The following is a 23,733-nucleotide window of genomic DNA, read 5'->3' as shown; positions in this document are numbered from 1 at the left end:
TGCTCAGTGAATAGTAGGAGTTTGACGAAATAAACATTGATGTACATCTCGGGTCTAGTTTTTAGTTAGTTTGGTTTAGTTTAACCACTTGACACCAAATCGGGTACATGAACGGCTTCCACTGTTTATCCTGGGCTTATGGCTGCAGCCTTAACCCCATGTATTTTTTTTTTTTTTTTTTTTTAGATGGCGATGCTTTTTCATCTAAAAGCAATACCAGCGGCTGATTAGCCACTGGATTGCTTTTACAAGCAGCGGGTGCCCCCCCCCGCCACCCACCGGTTCTTCATTGGGCTCCCCCAAACGATCAGGAAACCCGGTGGTACAGCCAAGTTATCATGGTGCTGGCGGGGGGTGGGAAGGTCACCAGCCATCTCTATGGTCTAGGACAGGGGAAGGCAACCTCGGCCCTCCAGTTGTTTTGAAACTACGAGTCCCGTGAGACATTGCAAGACTTTGACAATCACAGGCATGACTCCTAGAGGCAGAGGCATGATGAGATTTGTAGTTTTACCACAGCTGGAGGGCTGAGGTTGCATACCCCTGGTCTAGGAGATTGGGAGCGACGGCACTATGTCACTTACAGTTAGGGCAGATGTAAACGCTAAAAAGCATGAGATAAATGATTTTATTTTTTTGATCCGATTTTTTTCCAGGGTAGAGGAGAGATCTGGTGTCTCATAGATGCCTTCAAAAGGAGGACCTGTCGTCCCTTATTTCTATCACAAGGGATATTTATGATTCCTGTAATAGGGATAAAAGTAATAAAAAAACTATTTAGTAGTAGAAGTTAAAGCGGAGTTCTGGCCACAATTTCACTTTTTAAATATAAATACCCCTGTAATACACAAGCTTAATGTATTCTAGTAAAGTTAGTCTGTAAACTAAGGTCCGTTTTGTAAGGTTGTTACAGCATTTAGACACTTTATAAAATAGAAATTGACTGGGGCCATCTTAAGTGTGGGCATCATGAAGCCAGACTGTATGACTTCCTGGATTTCAGCCTTGCAAATCTCGCACATGCTCGGTGCTGCACAAGCAGTGTCAGATCAGGTTTCAGCACCTGTGCTGTCCAAGTCACATGATTCTTTGACACTGGGGAATGCACAGACTCCTGGAAAGTTACACCCACTACATTCCCAGGAGTCTGTGCGGTGTAGGTTAGGAAGCATTAAGCACCTAGGTGCAGGAAGTGGGAAGATTAACTATTCTGCCTAGCAACAACACTTTGAAGGCATCTAAAAAAAAAAAAAAATTTCTTTATCGTACATCACGGGACACAGAGCGGCATTCATTACTATATGGGTTATATGGAGTACCTTCAGGTGTAGACACTGGCAATCTCAAACAGGAAATGCCCCTCCCTATATAACCCCCTCCCATAGGAGGAGTACCTCAGTTTTTACGCCAGTGTCTTAGGTGTTAGTCATGGTTTAGCTTGCCTCCACATCCTTGGGATTAGGTGAGCTAACCGGTTCTGTCCAAAAAAGCCTCAGCGCTAAAGTGGTCAGTAACCGGACCCCAAACCCTTGGGGTATAGCCCATAATGCTTTTCTTTTTAGAGAGCTGGACCCTGGGCCCAGAACTTAGAAACCTTTGGGTGCCTAATGTTTCTGTTGCCAGAGTGCTATATGGGCCCAGGACAGTGGATCCTTCATAGGAACCCAGGGCCTGAAGGTCTAGACATCCCCACCGAGATGGGGGAAGATTGGGCCTCTTGCTTGGCAAAGTCCTGCGGCATGGAGCAGGTAAGTGAGGGGAAAAACTTGCGGAACTTGGTTCTTAGCAGGTTTTTTCTGGGGGGTCACAGGGGACATGCCTAAAGTTATGCACTGCATCTGGCAAACTAGTCACATATCATAAAGATAGGATGGCTCTATATGTATTATTCCCCATAAGATGTGACCTCCCTTGTAGTGTTGGAAAAGCATTGAGTGGGGCCTGTGATATAAAAGTATATGTGTGTGTCAGAGAGCTGTGCTTACCTGCAAGCCTCCAGGCGATGCTCCATTCAGTCTTCCTCCTCACGGCCTGCAAAGCAGGCAAAACGCCGACCTCCTCATGGTTCCAGGCTGCAGGCTGCAGTTTGCTGGAGCAGAGAGGTCCCTTCCTCCCAACCCCACCCCCCCCCTGTCGGGAGGGGCATTTCCTGTTTGAGATTGCTGGGGGGGAAGGGCGGGTCAGTGGCTTAAGGAAGGGGCGGCCCTTCCTTGTTTGTTCCATATAGCTCATTCAATACTTTGGAACTGAGGAGGAAAGACCAGAACGGCAAGCACGGGGCGCCGAGGACACACAGTGGCCAGAAAGAATATTGCAGTCTTCAGAAAGACTGTTTTCAAGCCTAGGAATAGGCTGTTTCTTTTCCATCTCATAGTTTTTCTTGCAATACTACTCAGGGGGACAGAATGTTTTTTCTTTCCTAGATTTGAAAAAAAAAAAAAGTGTCATCTAGGGGAGAGGAAGCATTTTTTATCCCCCAAACAGGTGTTTGGGCATTTAACTATTTATAAGTCCCAGGTACCAATAAGTAGCAGGTGTACCTCGGTATTGTACCATGGCATCAAAAAACAAGGGTACAAGAGGTGGGGATTCCCCCAGAGAGTCTGAGGTCTCGGACAATGCTATGCCGCTGCTTTCCCCACAGGGAGCCTTGGGGCCATCGGGATCTGGGGCTGGAGCTGACGCGGGTCAGTCCAACCCTAAGATGGTCACGGAGGAGGTATTACTCACCTCTTTAAAAGAGATGCAGTAAAGCATGGGTAAAATGATAGCCGCAGCTATGCGGGGCAGTAAGCGGAATAGATCTCCATCGCCCGAGCGCGGACCCTCAGAAGAGGAGGTCCTTTCCTCAGGGGAATTGGACGACCTCTTGGACAAGGACCAAGTAGGTTCAGGGATCGAAGATCCGGATACAGAGGAGTCTGGGGCAGTCTCCCTGAGGGAGAGCTGGTGGATTCAAGGATTGTCGGACTTGGTCCATAGGGCATTCAACTTGCCAGTACCAGATCTCCAGGTATCGACGGTTTCAGCTTTGGGCTCACTGAGGGCGCCTCAAAGCAATGCTGTGTTTCCGATCCATCCTCTATTAGAGGGAGTTTTGTTCCAAGATTGGAACAAGCCAGATAAGATCTTCTTACCACCTAAGAAGTTCTCTGTCCTATATCCTATGGAAGAAAAATTTTCCAAAAGATGGGCTACTCCTGCAGTGGACGCAGCCATCTCATGTGTTAACAAATCGTTAACATGCCCTGTAGAAAACATACAGGTGTTCAAGGATCCAGTTGATAAGCGCTTGGAAGCACTACTTAAGAACTCCTTCACTACTGCAGGGGCAGTAGTACAGCCAGCTGTGGCTGCGATTGGGGTCGCTCAAGCATTATCGGATCAATTTAAGCAGATGCTTAAACTTATTCCTGCCCAGCAGGCAGAAGAATTTTCGGATGTCCCTAAGGCCATATGTTTTACGGTAGACGCAATCAAGGATTCTATCCAGCAAGCGTCACGTTTATCGTTATCCCTTATCCATATGAGAAGACTCTTATGGTTAAAAAGCTGGGAGGCTGAGCCCCCATGCAAGAAGCTCCTGGTAGGGTTCCCCTTCCATGGAGGACGACTCTTCGGAGAAGACCTAGATAAATACATTCAGACCATTTCAAACGGCAAGAGTACTCTCTTGCCAACTAAGAAGAAGGTTCAGGGGCCTGCGTTTAAACGACAGTATTCCCCTGGGCAGGGGCCCTCTAATGCCAAGCAGTATCGACGGCCTCCTGCAAAAGCAAACTTCGGCTTCAACAGCAAATCACAAGGACAGGCTGTTAGAGGCAAAAGGCAGTGGTTTCGCAAACCAGCAAAACCAGCCCCCAAGCCAACCTTATGAAGGGGCGCCCCCACCCACGAAGGTGGGGGGAAGGCTGCGACTCTTTTCAGAGATTTGGGAAGCCAGCATTCCCGACGAGTGGGTACGGTCTTCCGTGGCCACAGGCTACAAATTAGATTTCCTAAGGTTTCCTCCTCCTCATTTCCAGGAGTCGAGGATTCCAAACGATCCGCCTCGGATTCCGGCCAGTCCTGGAACAGGGGCTGGGTTTCTACTCCAACCTATTCATCATCCCCAATGGAGATGTCAGGCCAATTTTGGACCTAAAGATGGTAAATGCATATCTAAAGATCCGCTCATTTCGGATGGAATCCGTGCGGTCAGCAGCTGCCACACTCCAGAAGGACGACTTCATGGCGTCCATAGACATAAAGGATGCCTACCTTCATGTTCCAATTTATCAGCCACATCAAAGATATCTACGCTTCATGGTGGCTTCGCGTCACTTCCAATTCGTGGCGCTTCCCTTCGGGTTGGCTACGGCCCCCCGGGTGTTCACGAAGGTCCTAGCTCCGATCCTAGCCAAGCTAAGGATCCAAGGGGTCACGATCCTAGCATACCTGGACGACCTCCTAGTCATAGACCACTCGTCTCCCGGCTTGGAGCGAGCAGTGGCCCTCACGGTCCAATACCTCGAGAGGTTCGGCTGGGTCCTAAATCGAGAAAAGTCAGCTTTCCAGCCCACAAGGCAGTTGGAATATCTCGGCATGAGATTAGACACAGAACAACAAGGAGTGTTCCTACCTCTGAGGAAGGTAAAAGCCATCAAGGAATTAATCCTACTGGTTCTAAGCAAGAAAGAACCGACTATTCGCCTATGTATGAGGTTACTAGGCAAGATGGTGGCCACGTTCGAGGCGGTACCATACGCCCAGAGCCACACTCGCATCCTACAGGCAGCCATCCTGTCAGCATGGAGCAGAAGGCCACAGGCCTTGGATATCCCGTTGCCGCTCTTATCAAGAGTCCGACAAAGTCTGTGTTGGTGGTTAGACCCTCAGAATCTACTGAAGGGGAAGTCTTTCAGCCCAGTGGCTTGGAAGATAGTGACCACAGACGCCAGCCTGACGGGCTGGGGAGCAATTTTGGATGGTTGCACTCGCCAAGGTACTTGGGCAAAGCCAGAGAAGCAGTTGCCCATCAACATCTTGGAGCTCAGAGCTGCTCGACTAGCCCTCAGGGCTTGGACGTCAAAATTGCAGGGGTTCCCGGTGAGAATTCAATCAGACAATGCCACGGCCGTGGCATACATAAATCACCAAGGGGGAACCAGGAGTCAAGCCGCTCAGAGAGAGGTGAGCTTGATTCTCCTATGGGCAGAGGCGCATGTGCCCTGCATATCGGCAATATTCATTCCAGGAGTGGACAACTTTCAGGCGGACTTCTTAAGCCGCCAGACTCTATGGCCGGGGGAATGGTCTCTGCATCCACAAGTCTTTCAAGCACTCTGCCAAAGATGGGGAGTGCCGGACGTGGATATCATGGCATCGAGACTCAACAAGAAACTAGACAGGTTCATATCCCGCTCAAGGGATCCGATGGCCTGCGGAACCGATGCGTTGGTTTGCCCTTGGCATCAGTTCAAACTTCTTTATGCGTTTCCCCCGCTCCAGTTACTACCCCGCCTGCTGCGCAGGATCAGGGTGGAGCACATACCAGTCATCCTGGTAGCTCCAGCATGGCCCAGAAGGGCATGGTACTCACTCATCCTAAAGATGGTAGTGGGAGACCCTTGGACTCTTCCTCTACGGCCAGACCTGCTATCGCAAGGTCCGATCCTCCACCCTGCCTTACGGCATCTAAATTTGACGGCCTGGAAGCTGAATCCCTGATTCTCAGGGGTAGAGGTCTGTCTCAGAAAGTAGTCTCTACCCTAATCAGAGCCAGGAAACCGGTCTCTAGGGTGATTTATTACAGGGTCTGGAAGGCCTATGTAGGCTGGTGTGAGTCCAAGCGATGGCTTTTCTCGCAAATTTACCATCGATAGAGTATTAAGTTTTCTCCAGCTAGGAGTGGATAAAGGATTGGCATTAAGCACAATCAAAGGACAGATTTCTGCTCTGTCAGTGTGGTTTCAGCGGCCGCTGGCCACCCACTCGCTGGTTAAGACCTTCCTTCAAGGGGTCTTACGTATTAGACCTCCAGTTAAATCCCCGCTTTGTCCGTGGGATTTAAATCTTGTTCTGTCAAGTTTACAGAAACAACCGTTTGAGCCGTTGGCTGAAATTCCTTTGGTTCTACTGACAAGGAAGTTAGTATTTTTGGTTGCCATAGTTTCCGCAAGAAGAGTTTCGGAGCTAGCGGCCTTATCCTGTAAGGAACCATATCTTGTTTTTCATAAGGACAGGGTCGTTCTCCGCCCTCATCCTTCCTTCCTACCGAAGGTCATATCCAGTTTTCATTTGAACCAGGATTTGGTATTACCATCCTTCTTCCCTAAACCTACTTCCAGAAAGGAAGGGTTGCTGCATACCTTGGATATTGTCAGGGCCATGAAGGCCTATCTTAAAGCTACAAAGAAGATCCGGAAAACAGATGTGCTGTTCATTCTACCGGAGGGGCCCAAGAAGGGGCAGGCAGCTGCAAAGTCCACCATTTCTAGGTGGATTAAGCAATTAATCACTCAGGCCTACGGCTTGAAAGGGTTGCCTCCTCCAGTATCATTAAAGGCTCATTCTACTAGAGCCATGGGCGCCTCCTGGGCAGCACACCACCAGATCTCTATGGCTCAAGTTTGCAAGGCGGCAACCCGGTCTTCTGTCCACACGTTTACAAAATTCTACAAGTTGGACGTAAGAAGGAATACTGATACTGCCTTCGGGCAGGCAGTGCTGCAGGCTGCAGTTTGAGACCCTCGGATTCCGGGGGCTCCTCTTTTTTGAGTTAAATTTAAAATTTAAAATTATTTTTCTCAACTAAGTTGGATTTATTATGATTTGAGTATATCTCTAAATTAAATCCTTTTGTCTTGGAGATGTTCTCCCTCCCCTCATTGTAAGCATTGCTTTGGGACATCCCATATAGTAATGAATGCCGCTCTGTGTCCCGTGATGTACGATAAAGAAAAAGAGATTTTTAATACAGCTTACCTGTAAAATCTTTTTCTTGGAGTACATCACGGGACACAGAGCTCCCACCCCTCTTTTTTGAGGACCATTTTGGGAGGCATACTGCTTGCTACAAAACTGAGGTACTCCTCCTATGGGAGGGGGTTATATAGGGAGGGGCATTTCCTGTTTGAGATTGCCAGTGTCTACACCTGAAGGTACTCCATATAACCCATATAGTAATGAATGCCGCTCTGTGTCCCGTGATGTACTCCAAGAAAAAGATTTTACAGGTAAGCTGTATTAAAAATCTCTTTTTCGTAAAGAACTAATGACATTTTTTTAAAACTACTTATGTAATGTTATATTTATGGGTGGAACTCCACTTTAATTTGGAATGTTGTGTAATATTGACATTTCACTGCTCATCCAAACCGCTTCTTCAATTCTGATGAGTGTCAGGAAGGTCAATGTGCTCTTATTCCTTTTGCCGATGTCGGGATGTTTATTACACTCGTTACAAATAAAGCTGTTCGGATGAGCATCGAAGTCCAGTATAATCTCAATAATTACTGCTAGCAATACCATGACCTGGATGAATCTTTAGACATGCTGCCATCTTGTGCTTAGTTCTCTGTGGGCTGGCATTGACTCTTCTTCCTGAGAGCCTAAACAGGCAAGACTTGTGAAGTCCACATTACCCTCCTGTGACAGGACCCACTGTCACTGCTGGTACTGTACATACCATGTGACCCGTACCATGTTGTAAGTCACATGACCATACCACAGACTCGTACCTCATTAGGTGATCGTTGTATTGTGGCTCTGTACATATTAGTGTAATGTTCTGTACTCTAAAGGAGATGTATCCATTACTACCAGCTTCAGTTTTATACTATTTGAATTAATGGCACAATGTTCTTCACAGAGGCCTAACCCCTTTGTCCCCATCCAAACGACATAAGCTGGTAAAATGAAAATTGAGACCACAGAGATGGTCAGCGTATTATACAATGATTGTACATGACTGTGTTTTCTTCTGTATGAACAGGGGACATCTATGTTCACGCAGATCTGCATGGAGCGACCAGCTGTGTCATTAAGAATCCTACAGGTAACTATCTTTCTACTGGAGGGGCTAATTAAAACAGTTGAACTTCACAGTGAGTGGCTGTGTCTGTACAGCAGCACGACATGTCAGCACTACAACACACCAATGAGAAACTCTCGCTCTCCTCCCTACTGAACAGTTATAGAGGCAAACACAGGTCCTGTTTCCAGTATTGTTTCCATGTGCAATAAGAGGGCAGGGGACAGTCCTGAAAGGAAACGACCACTAACTGCATTGAATGTGTTGCATCACTCACCTGACTGACTTAAAGCGGTTGTAAACCGCATAAACTTTTTTTTTTTTTTCCCAAACCTGCAATGCAAAAGGCATAATAGGCTAGTATGCACTGCATACTAGCCTATTATGAAATACTTACCTCGGAACGAGGTGTGTACCACTTACCTGGTCCACGCCGAGCAGGATGTCATCTTGCTCCGGCGTGTCTTCCGGGTATCGCCGCTCCAGCGCTGTGATTCGCTGGAGCGGCGATGACGTCACTCCCGCGCGTGCGCGCGGGAGATTTAAAATCGGCAGGGTCCGGCGGATGCCGGTCTTTCAGCCGTGGATTCCCCCCTGCGCATGCGCCGCCTGCATTGCGGGGGGAATATCTCCTAAACCGTGCAGGTTTAGGAGATATTCTCCTTACCTACAGGTAAGCCTTATTATAGGCTTACCTGTAGGTAAAAGTCCAAATAGTGGGTTTACAACCACTTTAATACGTTTACTTTGGCATTAAATACCGGTGTTATGGCAGAAGCTAGCTGCTATAAGCCCAGTATCGCTTTTTACTGTGGGTGATCTGGCATTGGATAAAAGTGGTCCCACGGGCAGATTTGCCACAGGAGAGGTGCCTCCCGCCGCTTTCTGGTCATAAACCCAAAAGTGATCTGATGCAGGAAGTAGAGTGAGGGCAAGATGGCCACCACTCGGCTCTATGCTCTAAGAGGACCAGAGCAACCTCTAACGTCACTTCCAGTTCTCGGGCTTAAACAAATGTTTTATGTATGCTTTTAGGGCTGGTTAACACCACAAAATCGCACTCTAGATGCTTTTTTTGCATGTATTTGAGGTGCTTTTTTTTTTTCCTGTTATTTTTTTTACACTGTAATAGGGTCCAGTGCTTTTTTGATGCATTTCAGTGCATTTGTTATGCTTTTTTCTGGAACTGAAAAGCCTTATGCCGTACACACGACCGTTTTTTGGGTTGTAAAAAATGACGTTTTTTTTTTAAATGTCTTTAACCACTTCCTTACCGCGTCATTGTGAAATGACGGCGGCAGGAACCCCTCCTCGATCCAGGAAGACGTCATATGACGTCCTGGGCTTTCCGGGTGGATATCTGAATGATGCCTGCAGCTAGAGGCATCATTCAGATATCCTTCTCTCCTGCCGGCGATTCTGCACAACGTAAGAACGATCATAGCGGCGATTCCGCCGCTAGATCGTTCTTATAGGCGGCGGGAGGGGACATCCCCCCCCCCTCCCGCGGCCATCCGGTGCTTCTCCGGGCTCTCCCGTGCCATTGGGGGCCCGGAGAACGAATCGTCCGGCGCTGGCAGGAAGCATAGAGATGACTGGTGACCAGATGGTCACCAGTCATCTCTATGACCGTCGGAGGACCCGGGCGCGATGTGATGACGTCACGCCCGGGTCCCCGTAAGTAAACAAAGCCGCAATTGCGGCTGCTAAGCAACCGTAAGCATGAGATTGGTGAATTTTTTTTCACCGATCTCATGCTTTCGAGCCTGGAGGAGAGATGTGCGGTCTTATTGACCCCGCATCTCTCCATAAAGAGTACCTGTCACACACATTCCTATTACAAGGGATGTTTACATTCCTTGTAATAGGAATAAAAGTGATAATAAAAAAAAAAAAAAAAAAGTGTGAAAAAAAAAAAAAAGAAATAAAAAATATTTTTTTTAACGCACCTGTCCCTGGTAGCTCGCGCACAGAAGCGAACGCACACGCAAGTCCCGCCGACATATGTAAACGCCGTTAAAACCACATATGTGAGGTATCGCCGCGTGCGTTAGAGTGCCAGCAACAATTCTAGCACTAGATCTCCTCTGTAAATCTAAACTGGTAACCTGTAAAAAATTTCAAAGCATTGCCTATGGAGATTTTTAAGTACCGAAGTTTGGCGCCATTCCATGAGTGTGCGCAATTTTAAAGCGTGACATGTTGGATATCTATTTACTCGGTGTAACATCATCTTTCATATTTTACAAAAAAATTGGGCTAACTTTACTGTTTTGTTGTTTTTTTAATTCATGAAACAATTTTTTTCCAAAAAAAAAGGCGTTTGAAAAATTATTGCGCAAATGGCGTGCAAGATAAGACGTTTCAATGACCGTCGTTTTATTCCCTAGGGTGTCTGCTAAAAAAACATATATAATGTTTGGGGGTGCTGTGTAATTTTCTAGCAAAAAAAATATGATTTGTACATGTAGGAAAGAAGTGCCAGAATAGGCCCGGTATGGATGTGTGTATAACTGCCCTGTATGGAAGTGGTTAAAAACGATCGTGTGTGGGCTCCAGAGCATTTTTCACGATGTAAAAAAAAATGGGCATTAAAATTTTCGAACATGCTCTAATTTTTCACTACGTTTTTAACGTCGTAAAAAATGGTCGTGTGGGCTTTTAACGACGTGGAAAAAAACGCGCATGCTCAGAAGCAAGTATTGAGACGGGAGCGCTCGTTCTGGTGAAACTAGCGTTCGTAATGGAGTAAGCACATTCACCACGCTGTAACAGACTGAAAAGCGCAAATCGTCTTTTACTAACGCAAAAGCAGCCCAAAGGGTGGTGCCATCCGAATGGAACTTCCCCTTTATAGTGCCGTTGTACGTGCTGTACGTCGCCGCGCTTTGCTAGAGCATTTTTTTTTTCACAATTGTGTGTAGGCAAGGCCGTTTTAACGATCGGGTTGAAAAAAAACGTTTTTTCTAGACCATTAAAAATGTTATTTTTTACAACCCGAAAAACGGTCGTGTGTACGCGGCATTAGGCCTGACTGCATTGGTGCAAACTATGCCATTGGAAACCATATAACCTACTTTACATGCGTTTTTTGATGCAGCACAAAATGCACGTGACTGCATGTGGTATGAACAGGCCCTAAAAGGTAAATGAGAGATTGGAGGTCTTTTTGACCCCTAGATCTCTCAATAAACAGACCCTGTCATGCTTATTTCTATTACAAGGAATGTTTACCCTTAACCTGTTAAAATTAACCTGTAACCTGTTAAAATTTTAAAGCGTTGCCTATGGAGATTTTTAAGTACCATAGTTTGTCGCCATTCCGCGAGCGTGTGCTATTTTAAAGCATGACATGTTGGGGGTATCTATTTACTCGCTGTAACATCATCTTTTCACATTATACAAAAAAGTTGTGGTAACTATTTTTTTTATTCATTTAAGTGTATTTTTTCCCCTAAGACCATTTGAAAGACCGCTACGCAAATGCAGTGTGACATAAAATATTGCAACAATCGCCGTTTTATTCTCTAGGGTTTCTGCTAAGAAAAAAAATATACTGTTTGGGGGTTCTAAGTATGCAACAGTAAGAATACTTTACTTCCTTTCTTTCTTCATCCTTCTCCTATAGGTGATCTAATACCACCTCGTACCCTCACGGAGGCTGGCACCATGGCAGTTTGCTATAGTGCTGCTTGGGATGCCCGAGTTATTACCAGTGCCTGGTGGGTTCATCACAATCAGGTAACGTGCCACGTCAGGCCTTTTCAATCCTTGGCTTTAGAAGTACGATTCTCCTTCATTACAAGATGTCTTAACAAAAACACCATCTGCAATGGCAGTTCCCATATCTTTATCCCGGCAGTTTTCTTTAATTATAAGACAAAACCAGAGAAAATTCCCAGCTTAACTCACCAACCAGCCTGCTTACCAAACAAATTAACCTAACAGTAAGCGGTTGCTTAGCGACCAGCGCACGCACATATACGTCTACAATGGCACGGGCAGGCAAATGGGGTACCTGTACGTCCCTTTAAATTTGCTACCGGAGGTGCGCCCGGCACGTGAGTGTGCTCGCGGTTCTCGGGAACTCGATGTTCCCAGGCGGCCTGCAATTGCGGTAGGCAAAGGCAGAACAGGGGGATGCCTTTGTAAAGCAGACATTCCCCTGTTCTGCCTAGTGACATGTCACTGATCAAATGTTCCCTGTGATCAGTGAGGTGTCACTGGTAGCTCCTCCCTCTAACAGTTAGAATCACTCCCTAGGACACACTTAACCCTTTCAGCGCCACAGATTGAACCAAATAGTGTCCCCTGCAAAAGTGTGACGCGGTTCTGCGATTGATTCCTAAAGAGGCCTTTGCTGACAGTTTCCAGAAGCTTTATGAAGGCTTCCAAAAGTGTGTTGTGAAGGATGGCGAATATTTTGAAGTCCAACTGATACCATTCACCAAACTTTTTAGACACACCTCATAGGACACCTACAGCAAAAAAGAAAACCTGACGGGTTTTAATCTGCCCCTACTCTATACTGAAAGGCCTTAGTTTGTGCACCTCGTCCTGTATTACCATTGGTTTCCTTGCTTTTAGGTGTCCAAAACCGCACCGACTGGAGAGTACCTGACAACAGGAAGCTTCATGATCCGAGGTAAGGAGAAGCAGGAAGTATCTGTCAGCGGCCATATTGTATTCTGACATTGGTGCTTATTTTCTCACGTGTGTTGCTGTCTGGCACCAAGGCAGAAACCTAGGAGAAGGCCCAGCTGTATCTATCGTGTGAAGTTAACTTTTATTTTATTATATATTTCTTTATTTTTTGTTAGGAAAGAAGAATTTCCTCCCTCCTTCCTACCTGATGATGGGGTTTGGGTTTCTTTTAAAGGTCAGTTAATCAGAAAACTGAAACGTTTGTCACTTTCTAAATTTAAACTCAAGAGAAAACATTTTGTTTGCTTTGGATAGAGAAGGGGAGTGGTAAAACCTTGGTCAGGTTTTTTTTGCTATGTACAAGAGAATTGCGGATTCTCTATCCGTATTTCATTCCGTTTCAATCTCGGTTCTAGTATAGGAAAAGATTTATTTTATGGCAGCTCTCCAAGGTGTAGCCGTTTTAGGAAAGCTCGGTCTCGGGTAAACTTTAGATATATTGTGTAAAGTCCTGAAGTGAATTCTTTTTAAAGTCACATACACCTAAAGCTCATGTGTTTTGGGCTATCAAATGGTTCCCATTCTTTAGGGCTTGTCAGTTGGTGAAAGAAAACCCATAGAAAACTGGCTTCTAGAGGAGAGCCTTTTACTCTTCATTACAGAATTTACTCTCCAGGATAACGATCAGTCTTTCTCAACCAGGATTCCTCCTGAGGTTAATAGGGATTCCTAGAGCAACAAGCCGTTTTTGCCTGTCATTTTTAATGAGGCAAATATAATAAATCGCTGAATGTTAGTTAACCACTTCCATACCAGGCACTTGCGCACCTTCCCGCCCAAGCCAATTTTGAGCTTCCAGCACTGTCGCACTTTGAATGACAATTGCGCGGTCCTGCAACGTGGCTCCCAAACAAAATTGGCGTCCTTTTTTCCCCACAAATAGAGCTTTCTTTTGGTGGTATTTGATGACCTCTGCGATTTATTTATTTTTTTTTTTTTTTGCGCAACAACTAAAAAAAGACAGAAAATTTTGAAAAAAAAATATGCTTTTATTTTTTTCTGTAAATTTTTTGGTAAATAGGTAAGTTTTCTCTTTCAATTACGGGCACTGATATGGCGGCACTGATGGGCACCGATGAGATGGCATTGATGGACATCGATGAGGTAGTACTGACGGGCACAGATGAGGTGGCACTGATTGGCGGCGCTGGTATGCGGCACTGATGGGCACACATAGGCGGCACTGATGGGCACACATAGGCGGCACTGATGGGCACACATAGGCGGCACTGATGGGCACACATAGGCGGCACTGATGGGCACACATAGGCGGCACTGATGGGCACACATGGGCGGCACTTATGGATACTTATGGGTGGCACAGATGGGCACTGATAGGTGGGCACTGGGCATGGATGGGCACTGTGGGGTGGCACTTATGGACACTTGGGGTGGCACTGATGGACATTGTTTGGCAGCACTGATCTACCCATGTTGCCAGTCAGTGCCCATTTGTGGGCACTGATTGGCATCTTTTTTTTTAAAAAAAAAAAGCTTTTCTTCTTCTTTTTTTTTTTTTTTTTTTTTTTTGTGCATGCTTTTTTTTTGGCCCACTTTGGTGGTCCAGGGTGGGCTTCCCTGGTGGTCCATGTGGCGATCCGAGGGGGGGCTGCGCTGATAAACAATCAGCGTGAACCCCCCCTGTCAGAAGAGCCATCAACGGCTCTTCCTGTTTACATCGTGATCAGCAGTGGTTGGACACGGCTGATCACGTGGTAAAGAGTCTCCGCCGGAGTCTCAGCAAATCAGGAGGGAGAGTTACGGACGGCCAAGCCACTCGTGGACTTTGCTGGACAGAAAGGGGGCTCGGGTAAGTATTATGGGGTGCTAGGGAGGCTGCCTTTACAACTCCCTTAAAAACGCTGGTAGCTGCAACATGTTCTATTCTTCTAGGTGGATGAGACTTGTGTTTGGAGGCATAAAGGGGAGCGCAAGGTGAAACTGAAGGATGAAGACCTGGAAAGTGTGACGGGAAGTAACTCGGAGCTTGCAGCAGAAGAAACTGAGGCTTTAGGTGAGGGTGTAGAACTGTACCGCCCTTCTGTAAGTCCATCATTTTTTAGACCTGTATTTTAAATAAAGGATTGACAAAAAAAACAAGAATCTCTTGAATCGCTAGCAAAAGCTGCTCCCGCTTCTCACTGCCACATTATATACTAAATCTGCCATAAAATCTGGTGTCTGAGTGTGTTTGTCGTGTCTGTTTTCAGAGGCCCCAGAAGATGGAAGTGAAGACAGCAGTGAGGAGGAACAAGAAGAGGAATCGCACGATAACGACCTGCAGGATAATTTTGCAGAAGGGACAGCTGAGGTCACAGAGACATCAGGCCATGAAGAATTCAAAGAAGATGTACACTCAGAGGAGGACAGCGATAATGAAAGCTTACATTCTGCAGAAGACAACCACACCAATAAAGAGGAGGATGGAGATGAACAGACGGACTTCCCTGACACCTCCATAGACCTCTCACATCTTCAGACAAAGAGGTTACTGGGTTTTGTAGACTTCCTTAGTCATTTAAAGTAGCTGGTCCCTTTTGCAGATATAGCCATGTAAAACATTGAAAATGAGTGCCTATACTGTTGAACCACTTCCCAACCATGCTATAGCCGAATGGACGGCTTCAGCACACTGGCCAGTTCTGGGAGGGCAGTTCTGGGTGGGCATCTTATGATGCCCTCCAGTTATCGCGCCCGCTGAGGCACGCTTTGATCGCTGTGTCCTTGGGACACAGCTGATCACCGATTTGAGTAAGGGGCCAATCACAGCAGCCTTTTACCACATGATCAGCTGTGTCCAATCACAGCTGATCACAATGTAAACATAAGCCTGTTATTGGCATTCCTTTCCTCACGCTGAGGGCAAGGGGAGAGCCGGTAGCCAGCTTGTCTGAAAGGGACATCTACACTGATAATCAGGGCAACCCCAACAGTGCCCATCAGCGCACATCAGTGGAGAAAATTTTTATAACAAACTATGAAAAACGTTTCTTTTTTTTTTTTTTCAAAATTTTCAGTCTGTTTTTGTTTAGCAAAAAATAATTAACCCAGTGGTGATTAAATAATGCCAAAAGAGAGCTCTGTGTGAAAATGATAAAAATGTCATACGAGTACAGTATTGCATAACCGTGCAATTGTCATTTATAATGTGCCAGCGCTGATAGCTGAAAATTGGCCTGGGCAGGAAGGGAGTAAAAGTGAAGTGCCCAGAAGGAGAAGTGGTTAAAATCCAGGAATACACGATCTCACTCTGCTCTGCACATGCTCAGTTGCTCTCTGTTTTTGTGCCAAATTTGTAGAGGCCGGTCTGCTGAAAGCCTAATGCCCCGTACACACGACCGGGATTCCCGATGGGAAAACTGCCCAAAAACCGCCGGACAAAAAGAGAACCTACTCTTTCTTTTTTTCCTGCCAGGATTCCCGGTGGACTTTTTCTTGTCAGGAAAAACTCAGATGGAGCATATGCAAGGCCGGGATTCCCGGCCAAAAGCTCTCATCAGAGTTTTCCCGTCGGAAAACACGCTCATGTGTATGGGAGAGCAGGTTCTTGGTTTTCCTGTCTGGATTTCCGACAGACCGTGACTTGTTGGGGATCCCAACAGTGTGTACAGGGCATATGAATTTACTGCTGTTCAGGGGCTCTGGGCTTCAGCAAAATGGCAGCCTCTAGCAAGAAGAGACGATGCTTTAGGCAATTGACAGCGCGCACTCAGTTTGTAAGCATAATAATGTGGCATGTATGTTCCTTGCTAAAGAACGTCATTTTTTATTTTTTATCTGTAACCCCCCCTGGTCCAATTTTTACCAGTGTCCCGCGATCCCCCGTTCTCAGACATCGGGACTTGGCTTCTGGTCCAGAGATTTAAAATCTCCACAGCTTAATCTTTTATCTGTACCTGTTGAAAGGCATTCTAATTGGTCAGCACCGTCGCATGAATGGCGCTGATCAATCAGAATCCATCTAGCCCGTCCTGTCAGTGCTAAAGGAGAGAGGAGAAAGCCAGGAGGATTACATATCCCCAGACCAGTGAAGTGGAGTCCTGGTGTCTGACAGCAGGGGACCAGGGGGGAGGGGGGTGAGGAGGGGCCAGTGTAGGTTCACTTTACAGATTTTCTGTAAAGGTGAACTTACCCTTTAAACTCCCCCCACCCCCTTTAGCCTTTTATTTCTGTATGTGTCCCCATTGGAAATGTTCTCATTCAAAATCTCATTCTATCCAAAACTTTCTGCATTGCACTATTTGTTGCATAAAATAACTTATTTTACTACAAGACCCAACATAACTGATGCTGTCTCCATAGGACCATGGCCAAGCCAGCAGCTGCAGAGCTTGCGCAACCTCCAGCTGCGGTAAGAATCTGAATATTTGCTTCCTTCTATAAAATATATTTTTTTATTTCTATCCTCCTTTTATTCAATTTTTTTATTTCCATTAGAATGACAAGTCAGTTGGTTGCAAACATTTATCAGCTAAAGAAAGACGGTAAGAAAAACCTCATCTAACCAGCAATTAGTTCTAGATGTGAAAATGGCACATACATATAGTTCAGTTCTTAAAAATATCTGAATTTACTTTCCAGCCAATCAGATTCAAATATATGCATTGAAGATTGGTATTTTTGTTTATAGTATTGTTAGAACACATTGATAAGGCTCAGTATAGTATAGTTCTAAACCATTTACATCTGTGTTGTGGTCATATGTGAATCAGTAAGGATTTATTCTCCTTTTCTTTTTCTTTTTTTTCCTTTTTTTATCAGTGAACTGAAAAAGAAAAAGAAACCGTATGATTCAGAAATATCTCAACCGTTGGAAGATGCAGACAAGATTGATAAGACGACTGCCAAGTCTCTTCCACAAGAGGGCGCCGTGCAGCCATCGGTAAAAAGAGGGCAAAAGGTATGAATTATCTGAACTATTTGGTTGCCAACTGTAATCTCCTGGTTTACACAATTAGCTGGGAGTTGACAGTCTTCACAGTACAGAGATTAGCACATTTCATAAGAGACAATCTATATATTAGGATATACAAAACAGGGTAATAAAAGTGAGCCAGATAAGGTGAGCTATGGAAGCAGAGGAGGGGGTAAAGGCACCTCTATTACATATTTTGTCTTGGCATTTTGCTAATCCTCTGTGTATCAGTACTGCTTGTACTAAAGCAGGGGTAAAAATCACTCACAACCGACATCTACTCATCCAGATCTTCCTATTTTCAGTCCCTGATGAAGGAACCCCCTTGAAACACATTGCCCCGGATTCACAAAGGCTTACGCCGACGTATCTACAGATACGCCGCGTAAGTTCCCTGATGCGCCGTCGTATCTATGCGCCTGATGCTTGAAATAAGATACGCCTGAATTTCGGCTCCATCCGACCGACGTAAGTCTCCTACGCCGTCGTATCTTGGGTGCATATTTACGCTGACCGCAAGGGGCGCTTCCTTTGATTTACGCGTCGAATATGCAAATGACCGAGATACGCTGATTCACGAACGTACTTGCGCCCTTTGAATGAGTATACGCCGTTTATGTAAGGCGTACGTCCGGCGTAAAGATAAAACGCCTCTAGGGAGGCGCAACCCATGCAAAGGTATGGACGACGGAACAGCCGTCGTATTTTACGTTGTTTACGCAAGTCGTACGTGAATGGGGCTGGGCGTAGGTTACGTCACGTCACGTCGTAGGCATTGAGCCGTCGTATCTTAGGGCGTAAATCCGACGTGATTCTGAGCATGCGCACGCATGGGCAGTTCGTTAAGCCCTTCATTTGCGTGGGGTCACGGTTAATTTACATGTTGCACGCCCACTACCTTCCTACTTTGAATTAGGCGGGCTTACGCCGGCCAATTTACATTACGCTGGCGCAAATATGGGAGCGAGTGCTTTGTGAATACTCAGCTTGCCTCTCAAAGTTACGTGGGCGTAGCGCATATGAGATGCGCTACGCCGGCACAAAGATACGCCTCTCTACCTGAATCCGGGCCATTGGCTTTAATGAATCTTATAAACAAAGTATTCATTATTAAAACCCTTGGACATGTTTCCCACAAAAGCTGAGCTGTGGCTTGTGCACATGTGAGAGCGGCCAGCTGATTACCTTCCCATGTACATTCACTGGGGATAGTCAACCTACCTAAAGGAATCCAGCACTTCAGACTTACTTCCCTACCTAAAGAATGAGTTGGATCTCCTGAAAGTTTGTCCTTTCACACCAGCAGACAAATAGGGTCCGCCTGTCTATTTTTAGGCGCACTGGATTGGATTACCCATTGTTCTCTATGGGGAGGTGGATGTAAACAGACATGTGTCCATTTACACCCGCCTGCATTCAATCCAATCTGTGCCACCAAAAACAGACGGATGCGGGTCTGTTCCCCATCCGTCTAGCACAGGGGTCTCCAAACTTTCTAAACAAAGTCCCAGTTTACTGTCCTTCAGAATTTAGAGGGGCCAGACTGTGACTATTGGGAGTAGACAAGGGCCCAACGTCTGTGGGGGTGCCCCATTGTTTGTTTCAGTGGCAGCTGTTGTGCCCCGTTGTTGGTGTCATTGGGAGGAATTATACTCCATCATTAGTGTCATTTGGCCTTATTGTTGGAGTCACTAGGAGGAATTGTACCCACTATTGAAGTGATTTAGAGGAATAGTGCCCCAAGGGGAGTCGCATAGAGCAGTGGTCATCAACCCTGTCCTTGGGGGCCCGCTAACAGGCCAGGTTTTATGTATTACCTTGGGGAGATGCAGACTAGAATACTGCAATCACTGAGCAGCAAATGATATCACCTGTGATGTATTTCAGTTATCTTGCAAACCTGGCCTGTTAGTGGGCCCTGAGGGACAGGGTTGATGACCAATGGCATAGAGTACTTGGTTGCATTTCAACTCAATAAAAAAATGCTAGTGTTTGCCTTCCTTGCTTTCTATTTGTACAGTATGTAGCCTGCTGCAATATGACGGGTGTACTGTAAATTTCTCACAGAGCAACGCCATTATCATTTATCTTGCTTCCCCTGGTGGTATTGGTGTCGTCTTTTCTCTGACAAGTTCCTCTTTGTTTCTGATGCTTTCAGAGCAAAATGAAAAAGATGAAAGAGAAGTATAAAGACCAAGATGATGAAGACCGAGAGCTTATCATGCAGTTGTTGGGGGTAAGGATGTGCACTGGCCATTTATTTTTATTTAAGCAAGATTTATTGCGTTCCCTTCTGCAGAGGGTAATCCTGCTACTTTGTAGTCTGCAGGGACCAACAAGGAGGACAAGGGGAAGAAGGGAAAGAAAGGAAAAGAAAAGGAGGAAACCGCAAAGAAGCAGCCGCAGAAGGGTAAAGGGGGCAACAAGCCTGCAAAGAAACAATCTGGAGGGTCCACGGAGGTCTTTATAACACAGAATTTAGAAGAAATGACCTTGGAGGAGCAGCAGGATGAGAAGGTGAGCGCATCTGATGCCAACGACAGGAACCCTTTATAGGGGGGGTTGCCTCTGACTTCTCTCTTTTGAATTGCTGACCTGGAATGAGCATGCAGATTAGGCTTGTCAGTGTAAAGTCAAAACTCTACAGTACACAGGGAGCCTTGATGGGGCCTGCAGCTTACGCATGTATTTGCAAATGCCTGCAACTAAACCCCTGTTTTTAACGCACTGTATGACGGGTGAATTTGGTTGGTTGCTGATTGGTTAGTAAGTTGAGTCTGGATATTCTGTGTGTTTTTTGACATGCGTTCGCCCTTTCCAGTGCTCCTTGCTGTGAAGACCAGTCACAGGTAGGGGCAGAGACAGTTTTTTGTAAAACTCCAGATCTGCCTACTTCTTCTGAATAACTGACATAGACAAAACATTATCTACAAAACCTCTATACCATGGGTCTTCAAACTACGGCCCTCCAGTTGTTCAGGAACTACAATTCCCATCATGTCCTAGTCATGTCTGTGAATGTCAGTGTGTTACAATGCCTCATGGGATGTGTAGTTCTACAACAGCTGGAGGGCCGTAGTTTGAGGATCCCTGCTCTATATATTCCTTTTAAAAAATAATTACACTTCTACTTTTTGCCTCTCTTCTCTGATCTAAACTACCCTACCCTCCCCAAATGCATGCTAACCTTAATGCAGTGGCCACGGCTCTACTGTTTACATCTGTTTTCTGAAGTTTTACAGTCTGCATACTAGCAACCCATAGACTTCTAGGAGGATGTCTGCTGAGCATCCCTGGCTCAGGGTCCCAGCCACATAGAAGTCTATGGGGAGCTACTGTGTCAGAGCAGCTAGAGCACAGAATGCTTTTTAATAGAAGATGTGTTATTCTAACATCTCTGGCAGACTGTGTCTCCTTCCTACTGATCTAGCTCTGAGGCCTCCACAGCATTCAACTCTAATGCCGCATACACACCATCACTTTATGTGATGGAAAAAAAACGACATTTTCTGTGAAGTAAAAAATGACGTTTTTGAAACTTCAATTTTCAAAGACGAAGTTGCCTACACACCATCGTTTTTCTCACAATGTTCTAGCAAAGCGAGGTTACGTTCCACCACGTTTTTCCATTGAAGCTCGCTTCATAAGTAGCTTCTGGGCATGCGCGGGTGTAAAAACGTCTTTTTAAACAACGTTTTTTGCTACACACGGTCAATTTCTGTGAAGTAAAAAAACAACGTTTTGAAAAACGACACATAAAATTGAAGCATGTTTCAATTTTTTTTGGTCGTTTTTTAGAAGACATAAAACAACGTTTTCCCCCACACACGGTCAATTAAAGTGACTATATTAAAAATGTCATTTTTTTTCATCACATAAAGTGATGGTGTGTACGGTGCATTAGAGTGTTGAATGCCTGTGACCCCCCCACTTTATAACATGGCTCCTTCCTTCAACCCCAACATCACTACAGCAGTAATGCGGAACGCTGACATCTGACATCTTAAAAGTGTTATATGTCCAAGACACTGATAAGGAATGAAGGGCTGTAATGAAGGTGAAATAAAGGACACAGGCTAATGCAGTGATTATATTACCTTGTTTCTTGCAATGACTGTTTTTGTAACCTAACAGGGTCTTTTTTTTAAAGAATCTCTAGATGGGGTTGATGTGTACCCATTAATGATTGTTATTCTGTTTCACACGCAGGATGATGCAGATCAGGATGCCGCAGGATCAGAGGTATTTGTCTTCTCCTCCTAATTAAGTTACATCACCTACTACAATTGGATATTCAAAATTCTGTTTCTTTTTTTGAAATATTCAATTCTTTAAGTTCAGTTTTAACATTTTCCACGCCAAGTAAAAAAAAAAATGTGTGAATATGTATATACAGGTGCATATGTAAAAATGTGAATGTCATCAAAAAGTTAATTTATCTCAGTAATTTAATTCAGAAAGTTAAACTCCTATATGTTGTATAGATTTATTACACACAGAGCGATATACTTCAAGCATTTCCTTCTTTTAATTTTGATGCTTATGGCTTGCAGCTAGTAAAAACCCAAATTCAGTATCTCGGAAAATTTGAATATAACAAAATACCAATAAAAAAAAAAGAATTTTTAATGCAGGAATGTTGGCTCGATGAAAAGTATGTCTATGTACCGTATATTATGCACTCAATACTTGGTTGGGGCTGGGGCACCGCTGAGGTGTTATGGGAGCCCAGGTTGCTTTGATATCGGCCTTCAGTTCATCTGCATTGTTGGGTCTCGTGTCTCTCATCTTCCTCTTGACAATACCCCACAGATTCTCTATGGGGTTTAGGTCAGGTGAGTTTTCTGGCTATTAAAGCACAGTGATCACATGATCATTAAACCAGGTATTATACTTTTAGGCCTAACTGCCTAGGAGGGCACTTCCTGTCATTTTTGGCAGGGTTCAATCACCTCAAGGTTGGCAAAACAACCAATATAATGGAATGAAGATACTGGGGGTTATTTACGAAAGGCAAATCCACTTTACACCACAAGTGCAAACTACAAGTGCAAAGTGCACTTGAAATTGCACTTGGAAGTGCACTTGCTGTAAATTTGAGGGGTAGATCTGAAATGAGGGGAAGCTCTGCTGATCGTATCATCCAATCATGTCCCCGACCCTTTCCAATAATGCAGAGGCACACAAATGCATTGTTGTGAACGTGTTCTATAGGAACCCACGTTAAAAAAATAAAAAAAAAAAAATAAACAATTCCCTGCATTTCTGCAAAATGCATTAAGAAACGCATTGTTGTGAATCGAGCCTAAATGATGGCAGGTGCGACTCCTATTTAACATGAGACTGAATGTGATTGCCTAATTCTGAACACAGCTGCAACCCTAGTTATAAGAGCGCATGCAACCACATTATTTTAGTTTTACCCCCCTAAGGTTTGTTAAATGGAGTTGTACCGTTTTATAGGTCACATTAAAGGAGTTCTCCAAGCTAAAACGTTTAACCCCCTGCTGTGCCCGGGCTGTAAAACTATACAAAATAAACTTTCACTTACCTGCCTACGATCCCCCGTTGTTCCCATATCGCCGTCCCGTTCTCTGGTCCCGGTCTGTTCCACTTCCTGCAGGTCGGTGACTCACAGTGCGCTCAGCCTATCAGCGGCTGCAGCAATGTCCCGTCTCGGCCGCTGATAGGCTGAGCGCACTGTGAGTCACCGACCCGCAGGAAGTGGAAGAGACCGGGACCGGAGAACGGGACGGCGATATCGGAACAACGGGGGATCGTAGGCAGGTAAGTGAAAGTTTATTTTGTATAGTTTTACAGCCCGGGCACAGCGGGGGTTAAAAGTTTTAGCTTAGAGAAGAACTCCTTTTAAAGGTTGAAAGAAATTCTGAAATGTATTTATCTTTGTCTCATTATTTTACACCACAGAAACTTGACATTTTAAATGGGGTGTGTAGACTTTTTATATCCACTGTATATGTGGCCACTTTTTTTTTTTATCCTTTTTTTTTATATGTCGCTTCTGATTTACAATTTTAGAGACTCTGACAGGTGTATATATCAGATACATGGGGAGAGGACAAAGGGAACCATGGCCCAG

General features: G+C 45.2%; 1 protein-coding gene across 1 annotated transcript in view; it reads left to right on the top strand.

Annotated features, from left to right (window-relative positions):
* Positions 1–23,733, top strand: part of NEMF (nuclear export mediator factor) — a 56,643-nt gene that overhangs the window by 29,782 nt on the left and 3,128 nt on the right. The window contains exons 18-29 of the mRNA XM_040334585.1: positions 7,976–8,038; positions 11,643–11,755; positions 12,602–12,659; positions 12,835–12,893; positions 14,612–14,732; positions 14,929–15,205; positions 17,021–17,069; positions 17,156–17,202; positions 17,480–17,618; positions 19,792–19,869; positions 19,956–20,150; positions 21,843–21,875. Coding sequence (XP_040190519.1) covers positions 7,976–8,038; positions 11,643–11,755; positions 12,602–12,659; positions 12,835–12,893; positions 14,612–14,732; positions 14,929–15,205; positions 17,021–17,069; positions 17,156–17,202; positions 17,480–17,618; positions 19,792–19,869; positions 19,956–20,150; positions 21,843–21,875 — 1,232 coding nt within the window. The remainder of the gene's footprint in view (positions 1–7,975; positions 8,039–11,642; positions 11,756–12,601; positions 12,660–12,834; positions 12,894–14,611; positions 14,733–14,928; positions 15,206–17,020; positions 17,070–17,155; positions 17,203–17,479; positions 17,619–19,791; positions 19,870–19,955; positions 20,151–21,842; positions 21,876–23,733) is intronic.

Source organism: Rana temporaria, unplaced genomic scaffold (genome assembly GCF_905171775.1).
Source record: "Rana temporaria unplaced genomic scaffold, aRanTem1.1, whole genome shotgun sequence".
Taxonomy (NCBI): domain Eukaryota; kingdom Metazoa; phylum Chordata; class Amphibia; order Anura; family Ranidae; genus Rana; species Rana temporaria.
Note: the sequence above shows the minus strand (reverse complement) of the source record. Positions and strands in the feature narration are given on the sequence as shown.